We start from the raw sequence: 21,327 nt of genomic DNA, 5'->3' as shown, positions 1-21,327 counted from the left end.
GCTTCAGCATCTTTTCCCATCAAACTCCTAGAGATCTGCAGTATTTCCAAGCATTGGGAGCCATCCAAGTAAACATTAAGACACTTCAGGGAAAGCTGTTAAAAAAGATGTTTTGATGCTTTGGAAGCCTCAGAGTGTTCAAAATAAATTTTGACGTAAGTTGTTCAGTGACTACAAGTATTTCTGTTTTGTTTCAGGTGACCTACCAAGGAGTTGCAAAGATGTTAAAAATCTTGAAGGTGTCACTGAAGATGGTGAATATTTCCTGCAAGTCAAAGGAAAGACATTAAAGGTGCATTTCAGCAACAGAATGATACTTCATGGTTTTTCTGAAGGTTCAAGAGGACCCTGTCTGTGGTCTTCACTTCCACTCTTGGATTTTCTGCCTTTGGTTGTCTCAGTGATGCCTTTGCACATGACACAATGCTGGCTTCTCTCTCTCAGGTGTATTGCTCTGGGATGCAGACTGACAGCCCAAAGGAGTATGTGACCCTTGTAAATGGAGATGCAGAGAATTTTTCAGAGGTGTATGGATACAGGTAAGAAATCCTGTAATCATGAACCTCACAGTGTTTTTGTTTTCCATGGCAATATTTCCTGGTCATGAGTAGAAAGGGTTTTCTTTTGATTTAGATTGCATAACCCGACCGAGTGTCCGTATAACGGGAGCAGACGAGAAGACTGCCAGTGCAGGAAAGATTACACAGCAGCTGGGTTTTCCACCTTCAGCAAAGTAAGGCTGGACCTGAACACTATGCAAATAATAAGTGAGTAAAAACAGGGCCTTGCCATAAAAAAAAATGTTTATTTTACACAAATATAGCTGTAACTACAAGCAAGCAGTAGTACTCTAGTGAGCAATATTCTTGAGCAATATTCTTGAGCAATATTCCTGTTAAAAACTGCTTTTAGGCTTGGTCACCTGTTTGCTGCTTTACACTGGGAGACTGAGTACATCAGAGATGCTCATGTTATTTCTCTGTAAAACAGGAAAATACTAAGGCAATTCCTGTTGTATCTGCTCTGCAGAATGAGTATTTGCATACTCCCAGCAGGCCGGTGCATTTTGTGAAGGATTTTATTTTATTTCATTTGGTTCCTATTTTCAGAATGGACTCAGACACAAAGCCTGACCAAGGAGGAGCTACCCCACTCCCCCACCCCCCTCCACTTTACTCGGAGAGGTGTCAGGAGATCCCAGGGCAGGGGTCTCCACTGGGGTGGGGATGCTATTCCCAGTGGCCAGGGCAGAGAAGTCTCTCAGCAGAGCCAGACCACAGGGAAATAACCTGTGTTGAGGGCTGGGGACATGGATTTGCAACGGAGAAAGAGAATATAGCTGTGCAATAAGAGTAACACACTGTCTCTTTTGTCATTCCTGTGAGCTGGGAGCCCATCCCACCACCAGAGACCCTGTAGCATTCCATGGGGTTATGGTTTCAGTCCCCTGACTCCACTGCTATCAGTTTTCAGCAAGTGTTTTAAAAATACAACACATTGTTGGGAGTTCATTCAGTAAATAGCTAAGTGGTTTTTTAACAAATCAAAATCCTTCCCTGTAAAACAACTCCTTATCTGATAAGTGGGTTTTATCACTTAATTTTCAAGACCTCCCAGTCTATCAATCTGTAAAAAGCAACTAATAATCTGTAAAAGCTTCTAGGTAAAGATCTCAAAGGAACCACCCTCTGGGAATTTGATACCAGCTCCCTTTGAATTTCAAAAGGAGCTGGGCACCTACCTCTGTCAGGCAGGAGCTATCTCACATCCCCATCTAAATGAGTCTCAGTTACTTCAGATCCCTCCAGAGCAAAATACTCCAATTCCCTTTGAAAACCCGACCCCTGGGCTGGGGCAGCCAGGAGAGCAGAGATGTTGTTTGCTTTTGTTTAAAAGAGAGACTCAGAAGGTGCTGCAGCCTCTTTGAAAGTGGGGAATTTTTTGATAGTGAAATAAACTCCAAGTTAAGGGTTTGAGTTTTGTTGTTATTTATACCTTGTTCCTAAATCACCAACAGATTTAAACTGAGCTGTTAATACTGAGTGTAAGTGTCCTGCTGAATTCAGTGCTCATGTGCTGGGAATCACATGTGGGATGAATCAGGATATTTAATATTAAAAAATACAGTAATCATGATATCATAAAAATATAGAAGTCTTGACTTCCTACATTAATGTAGGAAGCCAGCTTTGGTGAATTTAAACATTAGCAAAGAGTATGTTTACATTTATTTTGTCTCTCTCCCTGCATCTTCCTTTCTATGTTATTCATCAACTCTTCTCCACAGCAACTGATTTACAGTTTGCACAGACACATGATGGACGACCTGTTCCTTATGCCACTGCTGGGGACTGCTACAGTGCTGCCAAATGCCCGCAGGTATTTGACAAGAGCATTTAACAGGAATTGGTGCCATTTGTTATGTTCAGGTCCTCTATTAATTACTGCTGATCGCAGCAGCCCAACTTCAGTGAGTGGCACATTCTTCTCTCAGCGATCTGAAACTTTTCCCTTTGTGAAGAGGGAGAAAGTGATGGAGAAAGTTCCCTTTGTGAATGGGAAGAAAGTAGTTTCCATTTTCTGTGTTATCAGGCCAGTGGCTGCCTAAGAGACATTCCCTAAGGCCCCAGTAAAGGAGAAAAGGAAGAAGAAAGAGGCTGTGGGGGAGAACTAGGTTGAAGACAGGGGGATCAGTCCATGACAGGACTTGGTGAAAATGCTGGGCAGGGAGAGCAGCAGACAGTAGATGTTTTTCAGAAGTCTGTAGGAGACAAATAACACTGTGTTAGGGATGGCTTGCTGCATGTTCCCAGCACATCTATTTTTTGTAGGGCTGGGGATGGTAAGTGATCTGTTTGAACAGTCCAAGGTATTGGCTGGGCATTACTGGCAAAGGGCATTAACAGGGAGTCACAACAGCAGGCAGCAGAGGGCAAGCCTCTCCATCTCCTTCCCTCCCTGCTTTCAGAGCTGACACTTTCCTGCACAGCTCAGCAGTTTAGGGATTGACTCCTTACCTTAGGAGTGCTCATAAATGTTAATATCCATCCACCTGACCCAGACAGTTTGCTCCTCACAGAAAATCAGCATTCCCAAGGCAGCAAGGGCAAGGAGTAAAGCTAACAGCCATCTGGTACTGCACGGCCGTGCTGGGCTGTGGGTCAGCCTGGGGATGTGTCCAAAGGATCCCTCCATGGGTCCAGAAATTGGCTGGACTGGAGTCTGCCACAGGGGTGAGGGGAGCTGAGTGTTGGATGCTGGCATAGTCCTTAATTTTCCATCCATCTTTTTCATTTTGAGAAAGGGTGGAATTAAGTGTTTTAAAGAAATGGATGAGTTTTTCCCCTAGTCTGGGGGAAAAAAAAAAAAAAAACAGTGGAAAAAAAAGGAAAACAAGGACAAGTGTGCCCTCTCCAGTTGAGGAGGGAGCAGTGAGAGCAGCTGCAGCACATCCCTGAAATTCCTTCCTATCGGCTGCTGGAGCAGTCAGGCTCTGCAGTTAGCCATGGGAAAGCCAACAATGCCCTCAGCCGGCAGAGAAGAAGCAGTGCAAAACCGGGGTTAAGCAGTGAAAACCTGGGGGGAAAAGGCAGTTCAAAAGCAGTCTGAAAGCCCTCCTCTGCAGCCACCAAGGAGAAGAAATTCCTGTTATGAGCCATGCTGTGATTTGTACAATGATCATGGTCAGAGCAATGGAAAACAAGGAAAACGCTGCTGTCAGGATGCTGTTAGAAAAGTGACACCGTGGCATGCTGGGAGTCTAGAGCATGGCATTTTGGGATAACCAGGTTCTTGTTGTTTTTTAGGGTCGATTCAGCATAGACCTGTACGGGACAGGTCTGTCCCTGATGGGAACAGCCAAGTGGCTCTCACAAGGGAATTACGCCGTGTCGGAAATTCAGAAATCCCCAGTAAGTTGTAACTTTAATTATGGCTATACCTGCTCATCAGAAGTTTCTAATCACCACATTGTCTCTATTGGAAGATATGCCATGAATGACAAACAAAAAACGAACATCTGACATTAAAGTGTTGTATGTAATTGTAGTGGGGCGAGGTCCTCGCGGGTTTAGCTTGATCTGAGTTATTGCAATTAATTAGTGAGCCTGATTAACTGTGAAGCTGAAAGTGCTGAGTGCTGTGGGGCAGACAGATCCTTAATCAGTTGGCTGAGATGTCCACCATGGAGTGTGCATCAGAAGGCAGGGCAGCAGGACAGGGTCAGGGCTGCAGAGCAGAGTTGGACCTGCAGGCAGGGTCTGGTGCTAGGCAAGTGCCCTGAGTAGGAATTGTTCCCAACACATGGCTGAGAAAGCATGGAGGATGTAGACCTTCCTGCTGGTCTGGTCTGGGTTTATCTCCTTGGGAAAGTCTCAAGTCACCAGAGTGCTGCAGAGGCACCATCCCCTGTCACTGCCTGGGGCTCTGCTGGCTGGAGCCTCAGAGTAAGCCAGGCAGCCCTTCACAATCACTCACAGCCAAATTTGTACTTGTACTGCTTAATTTGCCTGTCTGTTAACACCTCCTGCAGTCACTGTGTGCCTTCACTCTGTTGCTTCTGTGTCATATTCTGAAATGGTAGAAACCCAGGATTGCTTTTTTGGCTGTTATTTCATGTGAGTCATCCCAATTGCCCCTGTTAAAACTCTCCAAAGGAGGTCACCATCATTTAACAAACAGCAATTGGCAAAATATCCTCTCCTGCACTGCTTTCAGTCTTCCCCCCTGGCTCTGGGGAGCATGAGTCTCCTCTGTGCTGATGCTCTTAGAGACAATTAATGCTACAGATCTGACCACACTACAGGTGGAAGAGGACCAGCCCTGTATGTCAGTTCAGACAGGTACTTTTCTATCCTCCCCTTCTAAAAGGAGAGAAGTCAACTTTGGGGTTGCAGAAAACATCATGGCTGGCAAAATTAAAACAGTTTTAAGGAACAGGGGTGCTCAAAAATCCTCCATCACCTGGTGGCATCTGTCAAGTGCTGTTCCAAGGGTGTAATTGCCTGCAGGAGCAGAAGAAAGAACGTTGTAGTGAGAAGAGATGATAGCAGCCTGCTGCAGTCACAGATCAATAATGTCAAGGGCAGGGTGGAGCTCGTTTAAAAATAAGTGCTTTGTGCAAGCTTGTTGTGTGCTTAAGTCCAATTTTCTGGTAATTGAGGGTTGAATTCCCCTCAAGGACTGTCTGTCCATTCTAATGACCAAGAGGAGAAAGACTCTGCAGAGGTGAGATAAGGAAGGCCAGATGGAGGTATTAATCTCCTGACTCAAGCCCAGAGTCCAGAGTTGCACCCTGCTTGCTGGGCTCACCTGGAGACCAGGTCAACCTCAGGACCACTCCATATTTACCCCTACTGGCTGTGGGAAGGGGAGGAGTGTTGGCACCTCAGCTAGTGACATCACCTCACCCTATCACTTTCCCTCCTCTCTTGTCTCTGGAGCCACTCCAGGACTTTGCCTTCCAAGTGGATGTTTCCTGGTATTGCCTGCAAATACCCTTTCCATGCCCTTCCCATGCTCAGGCAGAGCTGAGCAGTTGTTACTGACCCAGAGTGGTTTTTTGTTGCATGAGCCAAGTTTTCTACTCTTTTCTGTTATTCACTGTGGGGCAAACTGGAGGAAGCAGATATCCTTGAGATATCCTCCAAATGGCCTTCTCCTTGGGCAGCTTTCAATTTAATAAATCAAAACTGCCCTCTCCTATTTGTGTCCACCATCTGACCTGCTAGCACTACAGAGAATTACATTTGTGTATATTTGAATACAGCAGTGATTTCATAGATTGATTTTGGCATTTGTTTTCTTATACACCCTAAAACCCGTGGCTTGAGTAACCCAGATCTGGCCCTTCTACAGCATGGAATTCCTGAGCTCTTACTGAGCTGTTATTTCTGATTTTGCCTGCAGGATGGTACCAAAGTAGTAGGAAGATGTGGTGGTTACTGTGGGAAGTGCACTCCATCATCTGGAACAGGCCTTGACATTCAGGTGTTATAGCAGTGGTGAGTTCTCAGCTGCTTCTGCATGAAGGAGAATCTCCCCCAAAATGCCCTGAAGGAGCAGATCAGGCCATGCTTGCAAAAAGACATGGAGTGCATTGGTGACAGCCACCCACCCCACACAGCATCGTGGTGGGATCGCCTGCTCCCCCAGTAACCCTTGTGGATACAGCACTGTCACCTGGAAACACCTCCCCACCCTACTGGCATCCACCTTTGCTCTGCTCTTGTGCCAGTTTCTCTAGTGACATGTTCCAGAGGCCGGGGTGACTCTAAATGTGCACCTTGTTTGTGTTTTCCAGGTTCTCTGGGAGCAGCCAATGGAGATGAGAGATGGATGAAGGATAGTGATGCAATACCTCTGCCTTCCACTTTTATATCTGTGTATATGTGTATATAGATTGCATATTCCTAATGTACAGTATAATATTTATGTTTGGGATTATTTATTTTGATTTAATATTTTTGTACGTAAAATCATTATATTAAGGCTGCTTTTACTATTTTTATTTTTTATTGTTAAATCCTGCAGTCAAACCACTGCATTTTGCATACTCTACATTATATGTAGCATTATGACAAGTGATACTTAATTGTCACTGTATTCAGTTGTTTACTTTCAGTCAGTAATTTTCCTTCAGTTATGGGCTGCTTTGGCCCTCCACGGTGCTACACAATCTGCATAGGGGTATTTTTGGCATTTCAATCTGTCTTTATGCAAGGAAATTAGACAAGATGTGCTTAAATTTTTATTTTTAGGGATTAGGCTGACAGCACTCAAGGAAAACATGACAATGAATACTGTGCTAGTTGCATTAGCAATCTTTATCTTTTAGGTATGTTTTGAGTTTCACATGACCTCTGTGGCCAGTGCTGAAAGCACTGGTCTGGTGCTAACATGATATTTATTAATGCTCTGTAGTTTTAAGTTAATCCAGTGCCTTTATCATTGAAGAAGGGGATAAAGCAGAAAAATTGTCAGGCAATTCAAATCAATCAAGATCTACCCCAGGTTTAGGAAAATTCCTGCAGATGGATCTTCAGCTCAACCCCCTTTTTTTTCGGGTTCTGAAGTGAACTCACTTTGAAAAAAAAAATGTATCTTTGTCTCCTAATTGCATGTGCCACTGTGCTTCCTGACTCCATCTGGAAGCAGGGTATTAACTCATCCCAGACAGGCTGATCAGGCCATATGTTTCCCTGGGCTGTGTTCTCAGAAGCGATGTAGTTTCTCACAGACTTTGTTACAAAATCCTAGCATGAAGACAAAAGCATCCCTGTGGTGTTCCCTCCCCATGGGGCTGGTGAGGACTGTGGGGACAGCACGCCCAGGGATGGGGACAGCACGCCCAGCCAAGCCACCCCTTCTCTTGGCCAGGGTACTCCCCTGCAGGCACTTGCAGCATTTCCCCAGCTTCCTACTCACTCCCAGACCATCTGCAAAGGGAGGCTTCGCTGCCTCCTTTCAGCAAGATCACTCTGTACCTACAGATGATTCTGCCCCCCCTTCAAAAGCAAGCTGCTTTACGCCTACTCCTGCGTTGCTTCGGATCTTCCTGGTAAGGCATCTGTGCTCCTTGCCTCTCCTCATTCCCATGTACAGCCAGACATTTGCTGTTGGCTTTTTTTTAATCAAACTGAGGAGCCATGTCCCTTAGGTGTGGTGGCTCCTGCCTGTACATAGCCCTCAGCCTGTGGCACGCCACGCTTTCACAGAGCTTCGTAGCACACTGAACGGGGGCGATGTGACCAGGTTACTGTTGTAGTCTATGACTATGTCCCTTATCTCTTTCTCCACAACTTAGTGATAGGAAGGTGCTGCCCTTTCACCTTTTATGTCAAGGCAGCCAGGAGCACAAAGTACAAGGAAAGGAAGCTTTTCAGCACAAAATTACCAGCAGCTTGGAAAACCAAAGAGGCTTATCTGCTACTCCAGATAACTCTTTTCATTTTGGATGCAAGCAGTTACCAAACACAACCTTGGGATCTTGTGTGAGTCTTTTACAGAGCTCCCCAAAGGATATGTAATCAGTATGTTACAAAAGAGTTGGATCAATGGTGATAAATGATCTGATCCCTGGATTCATAACCTGTGTGTGCCAGGCTGTGTTCAGCCTTTGGAGTGAAACCTGTCAGCCTGACAATCAGGGACTGACACATTCCTGTCAGCTGGGAGACACCTCACAGGCGAGCAGGGCTGTGGTACAGCCCATCAGCTGGAGAACTGGTGAAGGAAAGAAGAAAAAGGGAAAGAGAAAGAGAAAAAAGGGAAAGGGGAAAAGGAGTAATAATGGAATAGTGATTTTCTAATGATAATTGCTTATGTATAAATTCTGTAGGGGAAAAGGGAAAATTGCAGTATGAACTTCAGAAAGAATTTGTGGTGCTTTGCCACTGTAAGTGAAGTGAAATGAAGTGAATGGCTATTTATAAAAAGAAAAACTATTTTGACCTGTACAAATTCATTTCTACCATATAGTTTCAGGGCAGCTATTAACAGAGCTAGCAGAACCTAAAAAAATACAAAATAAACTGTAAGGGAAAAAAATGACAGAGCACCGATCCTGACATTCCTTAATGGTCATCATTAAATAGAGCAGATTTTGAGGATCAGAGACAATAAGACATTTCTTGTTCAGGAAAGAACTCTGGGTTTTGTATATCACTGCCATTATTTTTCTACAAACTGAGGTATTTTTTTGCAAGCACTTTCCTGTACAATGTTTCCTTTCTTTCTGCTTATACTTAAAAGGAAATGAGAATACCTGTATGACATGTCTGTATGGTCTTGCTGCATTTGCCATCATATTTCAATGCCAGTGTCCTACAATAGAGGCAAAATACTTTGTACACAAGGGAATAATACATTTAATGGTAAACATTTTTTTCTGTGCTGGTGTTTATTTCCAAGGTGTGGGTTTGATTGTCCTATGCAAAAGGAATGAGGGATGTGAAGAATGTTGTTTTTATGGAGTCCTGCCCCAAACCTATGTTGAAGTCTGTGGACCAGGGATCACTTTAGAGGATGCCATGACCACCCACTCATGTCCTGCTGGTTGCAGAGGCTGATGCTCCGAAATTTCTGTCCAGAGAGGACTGCTCCAAGGTGCATAATATATACAAGAACATCTCAGAGATGTCCCATGCATTGTTCAGACATGTCTGGTGACTGGCTGGTGCTGCCTTCAATGGACCAGGGACATCCTTTGACATGGCATATAGGGGAGACAAGCATTTTGCAAATGTTTTTGAAGGATGAGCTGGGATAATGGGCCTGGTCCACACCACTTCTAGTTATGGCAAGAAATGTGCAAAAAACAAAAATCAACTTTTCTAAATTGGAAAAGATAGTATCAAATATACAAGAAAATTCAGGCAGGAGAAATTTGGTTTAAAAGGAAGCAAATGTAGGGACTGCCTCCCAGGATGACAATCAAGTGTTGAAGTGCAACCAGTGTTACATCACCACTGCCCCAGATACTGCAGGTAAGAGTGAAGTTGCAATTTCTGTCTTCCCTTATATGTTCCTCATGCTTTGTCTCAGAAAATGCTGCAGATCTCTTAGTGCTGGCAGATCCAGCCTTTTCCAGCTTCTATTTTTTCAAAGGAGAGAGGATTCCTCCCTTGAGCTGTCTGAAACACTGTCAGAAGCAGAAAACAGAACAGGCAGTATTTCAAAAGCCCAATTCTTATTTTAAATGACCAATCTCGTAAAAATGTCTTTCTATCATTTATCCTTAATAAATTATTACAAAGATTTTAAATGTGAGCTGCTGTGGAATTAATACACAGACCCTGAATCATATTTAACCTTCCAGCCCTGTATAATGAAAGGTCATTTCAACACTTTCAGTGCTTAGGTTCTGTGTGCTTAGTGCTGAGGTTCTATGACAATTGCAGCACTCTTCTTCAGTCTCTTTGTGCAGCTTCAGAGACAGAGGTGATTGCTTGGTTACTTTGGCCTTCTTCCCCAATGATGGGCATTTTTCTTCTACAGAAAAATAAAACACATTTTGTTGAAGGCTGCTGGAAAGGCATGTCTCAAGGAATTAGTCCTAAATCAGGACATTTTATTCCTTTCCTTCCTTTCCTCATAGCCACGCTTTGAAAATTGAAGAGTGCAGGAGAAGCCTATTCTGTTGAGTCTTTCCAACACAACTCCTCAAACAGATGATTGAGGGCTGACTCAGAAGAAAGCATTCTGCCAGGGGAAGAGCACTGAGGTGAGACACCTCCCATTACCAGGCAAAGGCACAGGAAATTCAACCCAACCCAGGCATCATTAACAGCTGAAGTGGCTCAGCCCATGCCTTAAGTTCTCCCATCACTTGAACTCTTCAAATGGAGAGCTCTTTCAACCAGGTCGTCGTAAGAGAGTGTTTCAGTTCATCCAGCAGTCACAGCCCTTTGTAGTGTTGGTCAAGTTGTGGGAGGGGATGAGTCCCTCTGCAGAACAGATTCCTGGAGGCAGCTCCTGCTTGCATTGAGCAGGAGGAGGAAGCTGATGACCGAAAGTGGTGCCTGTCAGTCTCACTCCAACATTTTCCAAGTATTTTCGCCTGTGAAGTGATCCAGGCAATTGGAATTGTAGCTTCCCAGAAGCAGATTTAGCTGACAAGTTTCTGACCTCTCTTTGCAATAGCGAGATGAAGAATGCTAAGAAGTTATTTTCAGCCTTCACAGAAGAGTCTGAGTTTCCACTTCAAAGTTGGCTTAATTTTCCAGCTATTTAACATTTGCAAATACAAGGCACAGATTTCAGAAGAAAAAAAAAAAAAGCATAGTATTTTGACCTAACCCAAATGTCTTTTATACTATATTTCCTGGGAGGTTTCTTTTGTTTGTTTGTTCCAATTGAAAAAAAAAATAAAACAAAACAACTGTGAAATTGAAATTTTCCATAAAATTACTTCTGCCCCTCTCTAGTTATAAGTATTGGGTCTGAAGTGTTTGGAGATGTGATCTGTTGACTGTAAGTACAAGAAGATCTGATGTAGGTACTGTTTTAAGCAAAGGGAGGTAGAAATGCATTTCTCCTTTGTGACAGTGATCCAGGTCCTTCAAGGCAGGATATGAAATGCAGAGGCTGAGGCCATGCCCATCAATCTATTTCCACCAGGAAAACCTCAGTTCTGCTGGGAGCAGAATGGTTTCCACATTACATCTCCTCACAGGTTTTGGCACATGCCTGGCTCTAATGATCAGTCTGAGCCGCCAGCAACAAGATCAAGCTGCAGCTAATTAAACATGTGTTGGTAGTCAGTGTCTCCATTTCTGAAGAGACAGTATGAGGAGAAGAGCCAGAAGTCTGGAGTAATCTCTGAATACAAAATCCTTTGTATGTGGGGCAGAGGGTGCAGGGGGAGGCAGGGCTCTGATATTCTCTCTTAAAATCATTACTTGGCTCCATTCATATGCTTATAATTTCTTCATCCTTCTTTAGTCTGCGCCTACATTTCAGACGAGCAATTAAATTAATCAGGTCTTTTCTGCATTGTCCTTTTCTAATCCATCCTCTGACCTTCCTCTTTGAAGCTATTCACAGCTCGCTGCCTGCCTTCCTCAGCTCCACACAGAAAGGAGCACTGACTGTGAAACGCTCTCATTGCCCCTGCTGCCAGCAGCAGGGAAGTGGGAATAGCTCCCTGCAAACTCGCTGGCAAGAACAGACACGTCCAGGTTAGTTGCTGTTACTGGCAATTACAAGTAGCAGTAAATACAGGTGGTGCCTCCAAGCCCCCCCACCAGGTGGGAGCAAGGGCACCGGCAGCAGAGGATGCAAGCAGGTACCAGACGCTGCCAGAGGCTGGAGCTGTGGCCTCATGCATGGCTTGGACTTCCCAGATGAAGTTTCTCAGCTTGGTCCCAGGTGTGAGTAGCCCTTTGGAGCAGGATGCACGTGTGTAGTGGTGGCAGCATGCAGCTCTGCACTTCCCACTGAGGCTGATGCCTTGCCAGAGCTTAGAACAAGCAGGTACAGACTGGTGGCAGCCTTTCCCTGCTTCAGAAAATGCAGCACAGCTGAACTGGCAAACAACTAAGACCTAGAATTTCAAACCACGAGCTGCTGAAAGGAGATGTAGGGCAGCAGTGGCTATGGAGGTTTGTTTCTTGGCAGCATGGAGCAGCACAGCGAGTCTGAGCCTTGTCTGTAGGGGCAGGAGGCAATGGCCTTTCTTACCTGTGCTGGGGCTCAGCTGCTGAAACAGTTTGCTGTCTGTCTCTCCTTCACTGTTCTCCTCCCAGAGTATGCCTAAGCATGCCATGTCTCCTCAAATCCACATGTCTCAGGGGGCCAGTAAACCCAGAACAGTGGTACAGGTGATCTAAGGAAACACCAGCAGATCACTCTGCTGACTCTCACCTGAGCTGCTGCTCCATTCAGGTAGGGCAAATGGAAAGGTGATACCCTTCAGATCCACTTTTTAGAGATATTTCTAAATTCTGCTGACTGAATCGCTTGAAGTGGGGTGTCCTCAAGACATTTCAACAGCTCTTGTCAACACCGACTGCTTCATCCTGCTCTGTGTGGAAAAATGCAGTGGGTGTGCCCTGTGCTGGGGCACAGCTCACCTGGAATAACCCCTGAGAGCTGCCTGCCTGCCCCAGAGAGGCTGTTGCCCAAGATAACCTGAGTGTGTCTTCCTCTTCAGCTTTCCTCCACATTGTGCAAGTGGCATGTGAAGCTTTCCAGGTACGACTGGCATTCAGATTTCACTAATAGCATTTTCCCATCTGATCATTCCCAATGGCTTGGGGCTTTCAAGAACTCAAATGTATGGCAGCATTTAACCTGGGAGAACCAGAAGATTTTGACACCAGGTTTGTCCTGGGCCGTTTGCCTTGGCTAAAGAACTGGTGGCTCCAGCAGGCAAAAACAGCACCAATATAAAACCTGATAACATTGGTGTCTAGAACAGAAACAATTTCTGGCCTCTCAGGGCCACAGACAGTTTTCTGATTTTTCCCTTTGACCAGCTACCTAATTTCTCATGATCTGAGCTACCACCAGCAGCCCGGTTTTGCTAGACATTTCTCTACCCTATTTATAAGCAGGCTTAACCCTGTAAAATGGTAAGTAAAAAGACACTTTTCTTTTTCTCCCAATCAAAAGAGACAATAAAACAGCTTTAAAAACATGAGTCAAAGGACCTTTCCACCTGAAGGGTGGCAAATGAATGATTAATGTGAGGGATTGCAGGACATCTGTGACACTTCCAGTGCTGCAGCAAGGGAAGGGCAGGATGGCTTCACTCCTGCCAGCTCACCTCCTGCCGTGCCTCCTGACACCTGCCTCTCTGCCAGTTACCCTAAATTGGTTTGTTTTCCCTTATCTTCATAAATGGTCCTGAAAAGTCAAAGTAGCATGGCAGAAGTGTGAATTTACAGCATAAAACAAATAATTCTGCTGCACCAAAGAGAGCTCCAGGGAGTGAGGGGGGATAGTAGAAAGTTACTTGTTGCTATAGCACTAGGATGTTGTGTGCAAATTGGCAGAGTCCCACCTGATTGCTTTGTTTAATCTCAAATTGAAAGGCATTAAGCAACCATGTGGACTGGGGCCATCTCCCACCCCTTTGTCAGAGAGGTTGGGGGAGCTGTGCTGAGGGGTTCCTGAGCCTTACAGCAGAGAAATACAGACCTGGGAAAAGCTGAAGCACTGCCATTTCATTTTGGAGAGCAACAGCCTGAAGGATGAGGAGAGGGGCTGGAAAGGAGCAGGAGGGAGGGAAGGGGGCCTGTGAGACTCTGCCATGCTGGCATCAGAGGCCAAGGTCCCTCCAGCACCTCAGCAATGCCCAGCCTGACAGGGGCAGGTCCTTTTTTGAGAGGGTAAGTTTTATGTATCCACTTGGCTCTGCATTTCATAGCAGGTGCTCCTCTCCACAGAGTGGGACTGGGCTCCAAGTTTTTATTGGTGTGGACTCCAACTCCCAAATGCTATTTACAGGGAAATTGAAGACCGCCTTCAAAATTAACAATAGATGGCTATAAATCTTACTCAGTTACTTAGCAACTAACACAATAAAATCCTAAGGTTAAAAGGAGAAGGGTTATTTGGAGATACCTTGGGGAGCACATAATGGCCATTTGCATTCCTGGGTGGGAGGACACAAAAAAAATTCCTGGGATATTTACAAATGAGTGTACTGATGAAAGAAAAAAGGTGCAATTACTCAGTACCCTTTTAATCAAAATACCTCAGAACAGAGAAATCTAACAAAAAAAGTAGTAGTCAAATGGCTGTGATAAAGAGCACTGAGAAAATGTATGATCTGCAGAACTTGTAGAAGGGTTTGTTAACTTGCTAAGCCCACTTTGTTGCCACTTGTGACATTTGAAGTGTGTGTACTGCAAAGTATCCTTGTAAAAAACGTTCAGAGTGAATCTGACCATTACATGCCTGATGGAATATGCCCCAGAAAATCCTACGCAGCGCAAAAAAAATTTAAAACTGAAGTAACACAGCATGATTCATCCCGGCCTGGGTTCCTGTTATGCACAGCACAGATTGAAATTCCATCTCCCCACCTCAAACTGGGGTTTGTGCACAGCCTTTTCTGCCTGCAGTAATTGCAAATCTTGGAGCTGGAATGAGTGAAAACACTGAGAACTCCTAAAAGACCCTCATGGGGGCACATTTACCCAGGAAGAAGGAAGCTTGGTGGAGGAAAGACGCAGCAAATTAGAAGTGTAGTCCCCATCACACTCCTTCAGCAGCCGTGGCACTTAGAGGTATTTTTAAGCCCTCCTTTTGCTGTTTGAAAGGCTTCAGACAATAACTTCCTAATAACAGTCAGACATTTATTACCTTCAGGGTACTGGATGGAGACAGGGTTCATGTTGAGCTGTAATTCACCTGCACAGACTGCTGGCAGGAGGAACCACGAGGGGACAGACTCGGTATGTAACAGCCAAATTCACCTTGACATCAGAGAGGGGAGAAATGGATGGGTCCAGCATAAAAATGAGAGCTGCTTTCTGCCTCACTCCACTGCTTTCTGTTGGTGCTACCCCTGCCTTGGTGCTGATGGTCAGGGCTGGACTGTAAGAGGCACAGGGGTGTCAGAGCTGATGGAGGGATGCTAAGAGCTTCCTGCATGTGAGTATTTTGGAGGTGATTTCCCAACATGAGGCACAGTTTGCAGGATAGAAAAGCCAGGGGCACTTTCCTGGAAAGACTAGCAAATTTTCCTGGCTTCACACACAAAACTGTTTTGTCTGCCAGCTAACTCCCATCCAGAATTGCTGGACCAGAGCTGGAGGCAGACTTTCCATGGTCTTTGGTGGCACAAGTTGTCCCCATATTTCCCATCCCCTGGTTTCAGCTACTGCTGTGGACCTGCAGCTCCTCTTCCCAGGTGGTAAGGACTGCCCACTGGGCTGGGACACAATCACTGCAGCTATTGCACATGCTGGTGTCCCACATGGGATGGAGCCTACCAGGAGAACAGATCCCTAATGACAGCTCTGCCCTGCATCCCGAGCTGCTCTTCTGCACAGATCTATCCCCGCCAGTCCCTGTTCCACCTACCTTGTGACCAAAAGCTAACACAGGAGCTGCATTATACTCTTCCCTGAGCTCTTTGATTTTCATCATAATTATTTCTGTAGTATCAGGTACAACAGAGAGCAGGAAGCAAAGAGCATCCCTGTCATTTCCCTCTCCTTGGCCATCCACAACTTCAAAAGGGAAATGGGTCCAACACACAGCGCATGAATGGAGCAAACTGGGTTTTAAACTGGTTTAGTCATTAGAAGGGCTGGAAGGAGAGTCATCCTTAGGCAGGTTTGATTGAAACAGAAACGGGAGGGGAAGATCACGTATGGAACAATTTAAGTGACAGCAGAAACAATAATTTGTCAGCCAAACTGTCTAGCATGTATTATACATGTGTGTCTGTTTCTGAGCCTATTTGACAGCAGTATCTGACACCCCCCACCTCCAAGCTGAGTCTGCCTCCACTCAAGAGGAAGATCTCCATGTCTATAAAAATAATAATGCAAAATACCCTTTTGAAAGTAGCTCTCGTGGCAGCACAGGTAGGGCTGGAGCTGTGTTGCTGTCCCCTGCCTACCCAGCCATGCCAGGATGGTGCATCATCCCCTTTGCACATGGTGAGAACAAGGGAGTGGGAGTTTATTTCCTGAGAGATCTTTACTCTTGGCAGCTTTTCTGGGGGAGGAAAGAGAAGAGGAGCATTCAGGCCAATGAGATAATGTATCCCCTCCCTTTCCCAAATGCATCCCAGAGATGATGTTCTGGCCTGGCTGTTTCCTTATAGAGAGGGAGCATCTGAGCATCCCTAAAAGAGGATGGGGTCTTCCTGAATAGCCCTTCATTTACCCTGGATGTCTCAGACCAGAGAGAAATTGCTGTTCCCATGAGATATACAGGCGTGCAGGAGTCCCTAAGGACCTGACTTCACTGGGGTCTGTGCTACCTGAACATTTTCATGGCTCTGCGTGGATATGATTTCCCCAGATCCCTCTGCAGGCACAGCAGAGCGGAAGCAGTGAGCACCCCTCACCCTTCTTGTCTGCATCTTCTGCACTCCCAGGCTGAGCCCTCATCTTCCCTCTTCTGAACACACTGATGCAAGCCCTGATGCTCAGAGCCTCCCGTGCCTTTTCCTTGTGTCATCCCCTGTGCCTGCAGTATCTGCTGGCATGAGCCTGGAGGACACAAGCGTGCAGGGTGACAGGGAAGTCTGGTAGCTCCGTGGACAGCTTGGGAGGGGACCAGGCAGCCTTGTTTTAGGTAGCAATTTAGGACTTGCATCTTCATAAGAAGACTGGAGCTGTGATTCAGTACAGCCACACCTCCAAGGAATTTATCCTCCAACTTTGACTTACATTTGCTGTTTTAAACTCATAGCAGATGTCCTCGCCAGCCCTGTTATTGAGGGCGCCCAGCATCTCTTGCAACAGCAGAGCAATTAAAGAGGATTTGCAGGTCACCTTTAAAGCATTTCCCACAGCACGTTGAATCTTGTATAAGTCCTATATCCAATACTGCTTTTATTTCAGCAGTTTTAATTGGAGTTTTAAATATTCTGAACCTTATGCAAGACTCCCAAATTGCTGGAGATTTTTAGGCCCTCTCTTGCATGACACCCACTCCTTGAAATCCCATTGTCCTTCTGCAGAGTTAACAGTAACTCTGATAATGTATTAGACACTGGATACAGGCTGGAGGCTGAGATGTTTCAATATGAGGTCAAACCCCAGTCTGCAACCAGTTGCCCACTGTGTGATGAAATGTATACTTGGAGAGATCACCTCTTCCCTTGAGAATTCATAATATATTCATGCACCACTGTATGAGTTGGAAACTGGGAGAGAAACCAAGAAGGAAAATGACGAGGAAATTTAGCAGAAGGGAGCAATAGAGGGAAGCTTGGAGAGTTTTGGAAAGGTAAAAATAGCAACCACAGAAAAACAGAGCAGGGAGCATTCAATATTTTCTCAGTGCCATGAAGAAAGCCTATGGAAAAGGAAATTTTCTCCATGATAAAAGTCACCATTTGGAGGTTTGTTTTTTTCTTAGGCTAGGTTTCTTTGTTTTGTTTGGGGTTTTGTTTGTTTGGGGTTTTTTTTTATTGTTTTTTGGTTTTTTGGGTTTTTTTAAGGAAGCATAGTATTTATGGCAGGAAAGAGTGAAAATCTCCCCAAAACTTTTTGTCTGAGACTCTTCAAAAGGCCACCTCAGCTACACAGCTCCCAGCCTCATTTCAGCCTCCCAGGGAAGAAGATACAAGAGAAGAATTGACAAAAATGAGAACTGATTAAAGGGAAAAAAGAAATTATCAAAGGGTTACCATTTTAACCAGCTGTGAGGCAGCAAGGCAAGGGAACAAAGAGGCAGGGAAGGAGGGGAAGGAGCTGACAGGATCTGCAAACAACCACAACCCTGGGTGAAGCTGTGAAATGCTAATGACGAAGCCGCTCCAGCCCCACTGGGGAAGATTTTCTGAGGAGCCCTGTGCTCCGCAAAGCGTTTGCTGCTCCTCCTCTCCCCATGGTTCATTTTGCTCTGCCTTGTGCCAGATGTGCTGTTTGCAAACCCCAGGGGCACGGGGTGGGCATTGCTTTTAGTGCACTGTATGTATGACAAGAGTGGGCTGATGCATAGGGAACCCTACGGCTCCCAGCCCCATGGATCCCAAGATCACAGCTCACAGTCCTACGGATCCCAGGCTCACAGCCCTCCTGGCCCCACACGCAGCTCTGGGGGCACCGTGAGCTCCGAGGCGGTAACAGGTGTTTTGTGTCCCACTCCAGCATCTCAGGCTGCAAACATATTTCCTGTGACAGGGCTTTTCCTGCACCCTGCTCGTGTCTGTGGGCTAAACGTGTCGTCCTTGAGGAGAGGATCAGACGCCCGGCAGGAACCCGGGATGATCGCTCCGAGCCTGGACCAGTAAAATGGCCTGCACATCGCAGGTAGTGCGCCCTGCAGAACCCCAGCTCTGCCCTTGGGGACCTCAGCTTCTTTATCGCCACCCAGCTCTGGAGCCCAACGAGGACATCGCGCTGCCCACTGCACACCCGGCCGAGCACGGTGCTCCCGAGGACGGCCAGGGCAGCGAAGGGCCCGGGGAGAGCGGTTAACCCTGAGGGGAGCCACGGCAGCGGGGCGGGGGAGCCGGTCCGTGCCGGGGCGGTGCCTGCCGGGCTGAGGGGCGGGTGAGGGGCGGGAGCGCGGCCGAGGGGCGGCCACCGGGGGGGCGGGACGGGCCCGGACGGGGCGGCCGCTGCTGCCGCGCACTCGGGCTGGGCTGCGCCGGGCTCCGCGCCGGGAGCGCTGCCATGTTCGGCCGCGGCTCCCGCAAGCGGCTCTCCAGCCGCTCGGTGAGTGCCGGGGGGTCCCTCGCCCCTCGTCCCCCCCTCCGCTCCGCTCCCACCTGTGGCTCTGTCCCGCCACCCGCTCCGGCTGCTCCCCGGCGCCCGGCGGGTCCCCGCCGCCCCCATGTGCCGCTTGCTCGGGGTGCGTCCCCGCTCTAGCCCTTCCCCTGCCCTCTCCCAGCCGTGTGGGTGCCTTTCCCCCGGGCGTGCCCCTTTCCTATCCCCCGGGTGCCTGTTCCCGTCGCCCTCGTCCCGCAGCCAGCGCTCACTCTGCTGTTCCTTGCAGCTGACGGCGTCGGGGGAGCCGGAGCGGGGCCAGCCCTGCAACACCTGCGGGGACCAGTGCCCGGGCTTCGCCCTGCACAAGTGGAGGTAAGGCCGGGCGAGAGCCCCGCTTTTCCCCCGGCCCATCGCCGCCGTCCCCCCCACGCTGGGTCCCATCGCGGCTCTCCCTTCGCGGGGCTTTGCGGCGCCCTCCCAGTTCCGTGCGCATCCGGGGTGCAGGTGTGGCTATTTTGGGAGGGCTCGTGTTAGTCCAAAGTGTGTTGCCCACCCACGGTGGGGGTTCTGGGGACACGGGTGGTCCACCCCCACGCAGGTATGCCCGTGGCTGCCGCCGGTGCGGGGCGCAGCAGGATCCAGATGCGGGACTGGGGTAACTGGTTTGGCAATTACCAACTCGCAGCTTCCCCAGTGCGGTCAGGAGCTCGTCCTGCTGCTCCGGGTCATGCCGGGGGCTGAAGCCGCCCTCACCTGTCAGGGACAGCCTGGGTGGGGTGGGGTGGGAAGGGAAAAATGGGGCTGAAGGGGTTCTTGCGGTCTGCACCAAACCGCTGCCTGAAACTCCGGCAAAAACAGTATTTTTGGTTTCTTCTGTTGTCTTTACAAAGATGGTATTTCTGTCTCTTTACAAACTGACAGTGGCGGTGCCTGCTAAGCGCAGCAAGCCCTGGCCTTCTCCTGGGTCAGCCCCTTCTCCCCTCCCCATGTTCTGCTGCCTCAAAATGAGTTCCTGCTGATGTGCGATCTGGGACTTGGTGATATTAAATCTGGGCTGTGGGCCCTGGGAGCTCTACACAGTCTTAGTAGGCCAGGGAGCCCTTGGCGACCTTTTAACCTTATTTTTCAGGGTATACCCTTTTCTCCAGCATCTGCTGTGCTTGGCGTTCCTCCCAGCCTCTGCCCTACTTCTCAGAGCTGTGTCTCACCAGATTAAAGCTTGGATTCAGAGCAAGGATGGGGATTGATGTATTCCTGTTGAGTTGTATCTTAATGTTTAGTCTTGCAAATCATTGTTCCCTTTGGCATTTGCCCCAGGGTGTGGTGGGACGGGTTCCATAGGCTGAGGTCTGCCCTGAGGGATGCACAGCAGCAGGTGGGGCTCACCATGGTCCTCAGGCTGTCCTGGATGTCCTCGTGTCCCTGCAGAGTCTCTTTGTAATACTTAAAAGTGCCAAGGAGAACTTTCAAATGCAGGATAAGAACAAAAGCCATGGTCACTACAGTATTTCTCCCCTGCTCCAAGAACTTTTGAGGTGCTGTGCTTCACATTTCGTTATGTCAGAGAGTACAACTGTACAGTAGCTTTTGAAGAATGAAGTGAATTTTGATAGGATCCCACCAGAGGCCAAATGGCCCAGCAGAAGGGGCACACAGCTGCCTGCGGAGTGTCAGATGAGAGGGATGTTGCAGCTCTTTTCAGATTGTGCCCTCTGCATTGGCACACAGTGCCTCTAGGCCAGATCCTGTCAAACCTCGTGTGCAGGAGCCTCCAGCCTGCCAGGACTACCCATAACCATCTCCTTTGCTGAGGATCCCCAGACATGGGAGAGGATTTTTGCTAAAACTGTGTGGATTTTTCTAGCAGCTTTCTTTTAGGAAAGAAGTGCTTATGTCCCCCAGAGCAGGAGAAGGATAGAGACCCTTTGGGTATGGGTGGGGTCAGCCCTCAGAGGCATTGCAGCCTTTGTGCTCCAGGGTTGCATCCCACTGAGCAGGTTAGACGTTACACCAAGTTTCCTTACACGAGGACTCGATTAGCTGAGAGCCCTCCTGCAGACATTCCCATTTAATTGCCTTGATGTAAGAGTAATTACGCAATTAAACCAAATAAAGCAGTCTATTTGCCAGAACACAATAGGGAGGAAATTCGTTCATTTTTCACTAGCCAGTGGTCTATTAATGCCAGGAATAGGTGAGCAGATAAATTATTCCCAGTAGTTTGTAGGTTGAAAACATGCTGAGGAGCCTGTGCACTCTTTGCAGGAGATGTTGCAGTCACTGATTGGTGGGGCTGCTCACCTGAACATGCAGAATGAGACTGAAAGAAAACAAGGGTTTGCAAGGAGATCCTTACATTAGGGGTATAAATCCAGATCAATTGACCTGTAGAGATTTGTAAGGCTTTTTATAATCCTTTGACCGCAGAGTTTTGCTGATAAATGTAAATGGAGTGTTTTTGCTTCAAAGATGCAGAGTG

The 21,327-nt window shown here is 47.3% G+C and overlaps 2 protein-coding genes across 6 annotated transcripts in view; both read left to right on the top strand.

The window, feature by feature from the left end:
• Positions 1-8,880, top strand: part of ADAMTS9 (ADAM metallopeptidase with thrombospondin type 1 motif 9) — a 79,545-nt gene extending 70,665 nt beyond the window's left edge. For 4 of the 5 annotated variants that reach the window (XM_059856733.1, XM_059856732.1, XM_059856731.1 and 1 more), the window contains 7 exons: positions 198-292; positions 445-539; positions 634-767; positions 2,288-2,379; positions 3,807-3,911; positions 5,908-6,002; positions 6,302-8,880. In XM_059856733.1, the coding sequence (XP_059712716.1) occupies positions 198-292; positions 445-539; positions 634-767; positions 2,288-2,379; positions 3,807-3,911; positions 5,908-5,997 (611 nt within the window). In that variant the 3' untranslated portion in view covers positions 5,998-6,002; positions 6,302-8,880. Of the gene's footprint in view, positions 1-197; positions 293-444; positions 540-633; positions 768-2,287; positions 2,380-3,806; positions 3,912-5,907; positions 6,003-6,301 lie in introns of those variants that run through there. The other variant, XR_009487897.1, reaches the window with a different exon arrangement.
• A 9,860-nt stretch (positions 8,881-18,740) lies between these two features.
• Positions 18,741-21,327, top strand: part of PRICKLE2 (prickle planar cell polarity protein 2) — a 103,494-nt gene continuing 100,907 nt past the window's right edge. The window contains exons 1-2 of the mRNA XM_059856729.1: positions 18,741-18,854; positions 19,135-19,220. Of these exons, the coding sequence (XP_059712712.1) occupies positions 18,813-18,854; positions 19,135-19,220 (128 nt within the window). The 5' untranslated portion in view covers positions 18,741-18,812. The remainder of the gene's footprint in view (positions 18,855-19,134; positions 19,221-21,327) is intronic.

The sequence above is a fragment of the Haemorhous mexicanus genome, chromosome 11, assembly GCF_027477595.1.
Source record: "Haemorhous mexicanus isolate bHaeMex1 chromosome 11, bHaeMex1.pri, whole genome shotgun sequence".
In the NCBI taxonomy this organism is placed as follows: Eukaryota; Metazoa; Chordata; class Aves; order Passeriformes; family Fringillidae; genus Haemorhous; species Haemorhous mexicanus.
The sequence above is the reverse complement of the archived record's forward strand: the minus strand, read 5'-3'. Positions and strand labels throughout refer to the sequence as shown.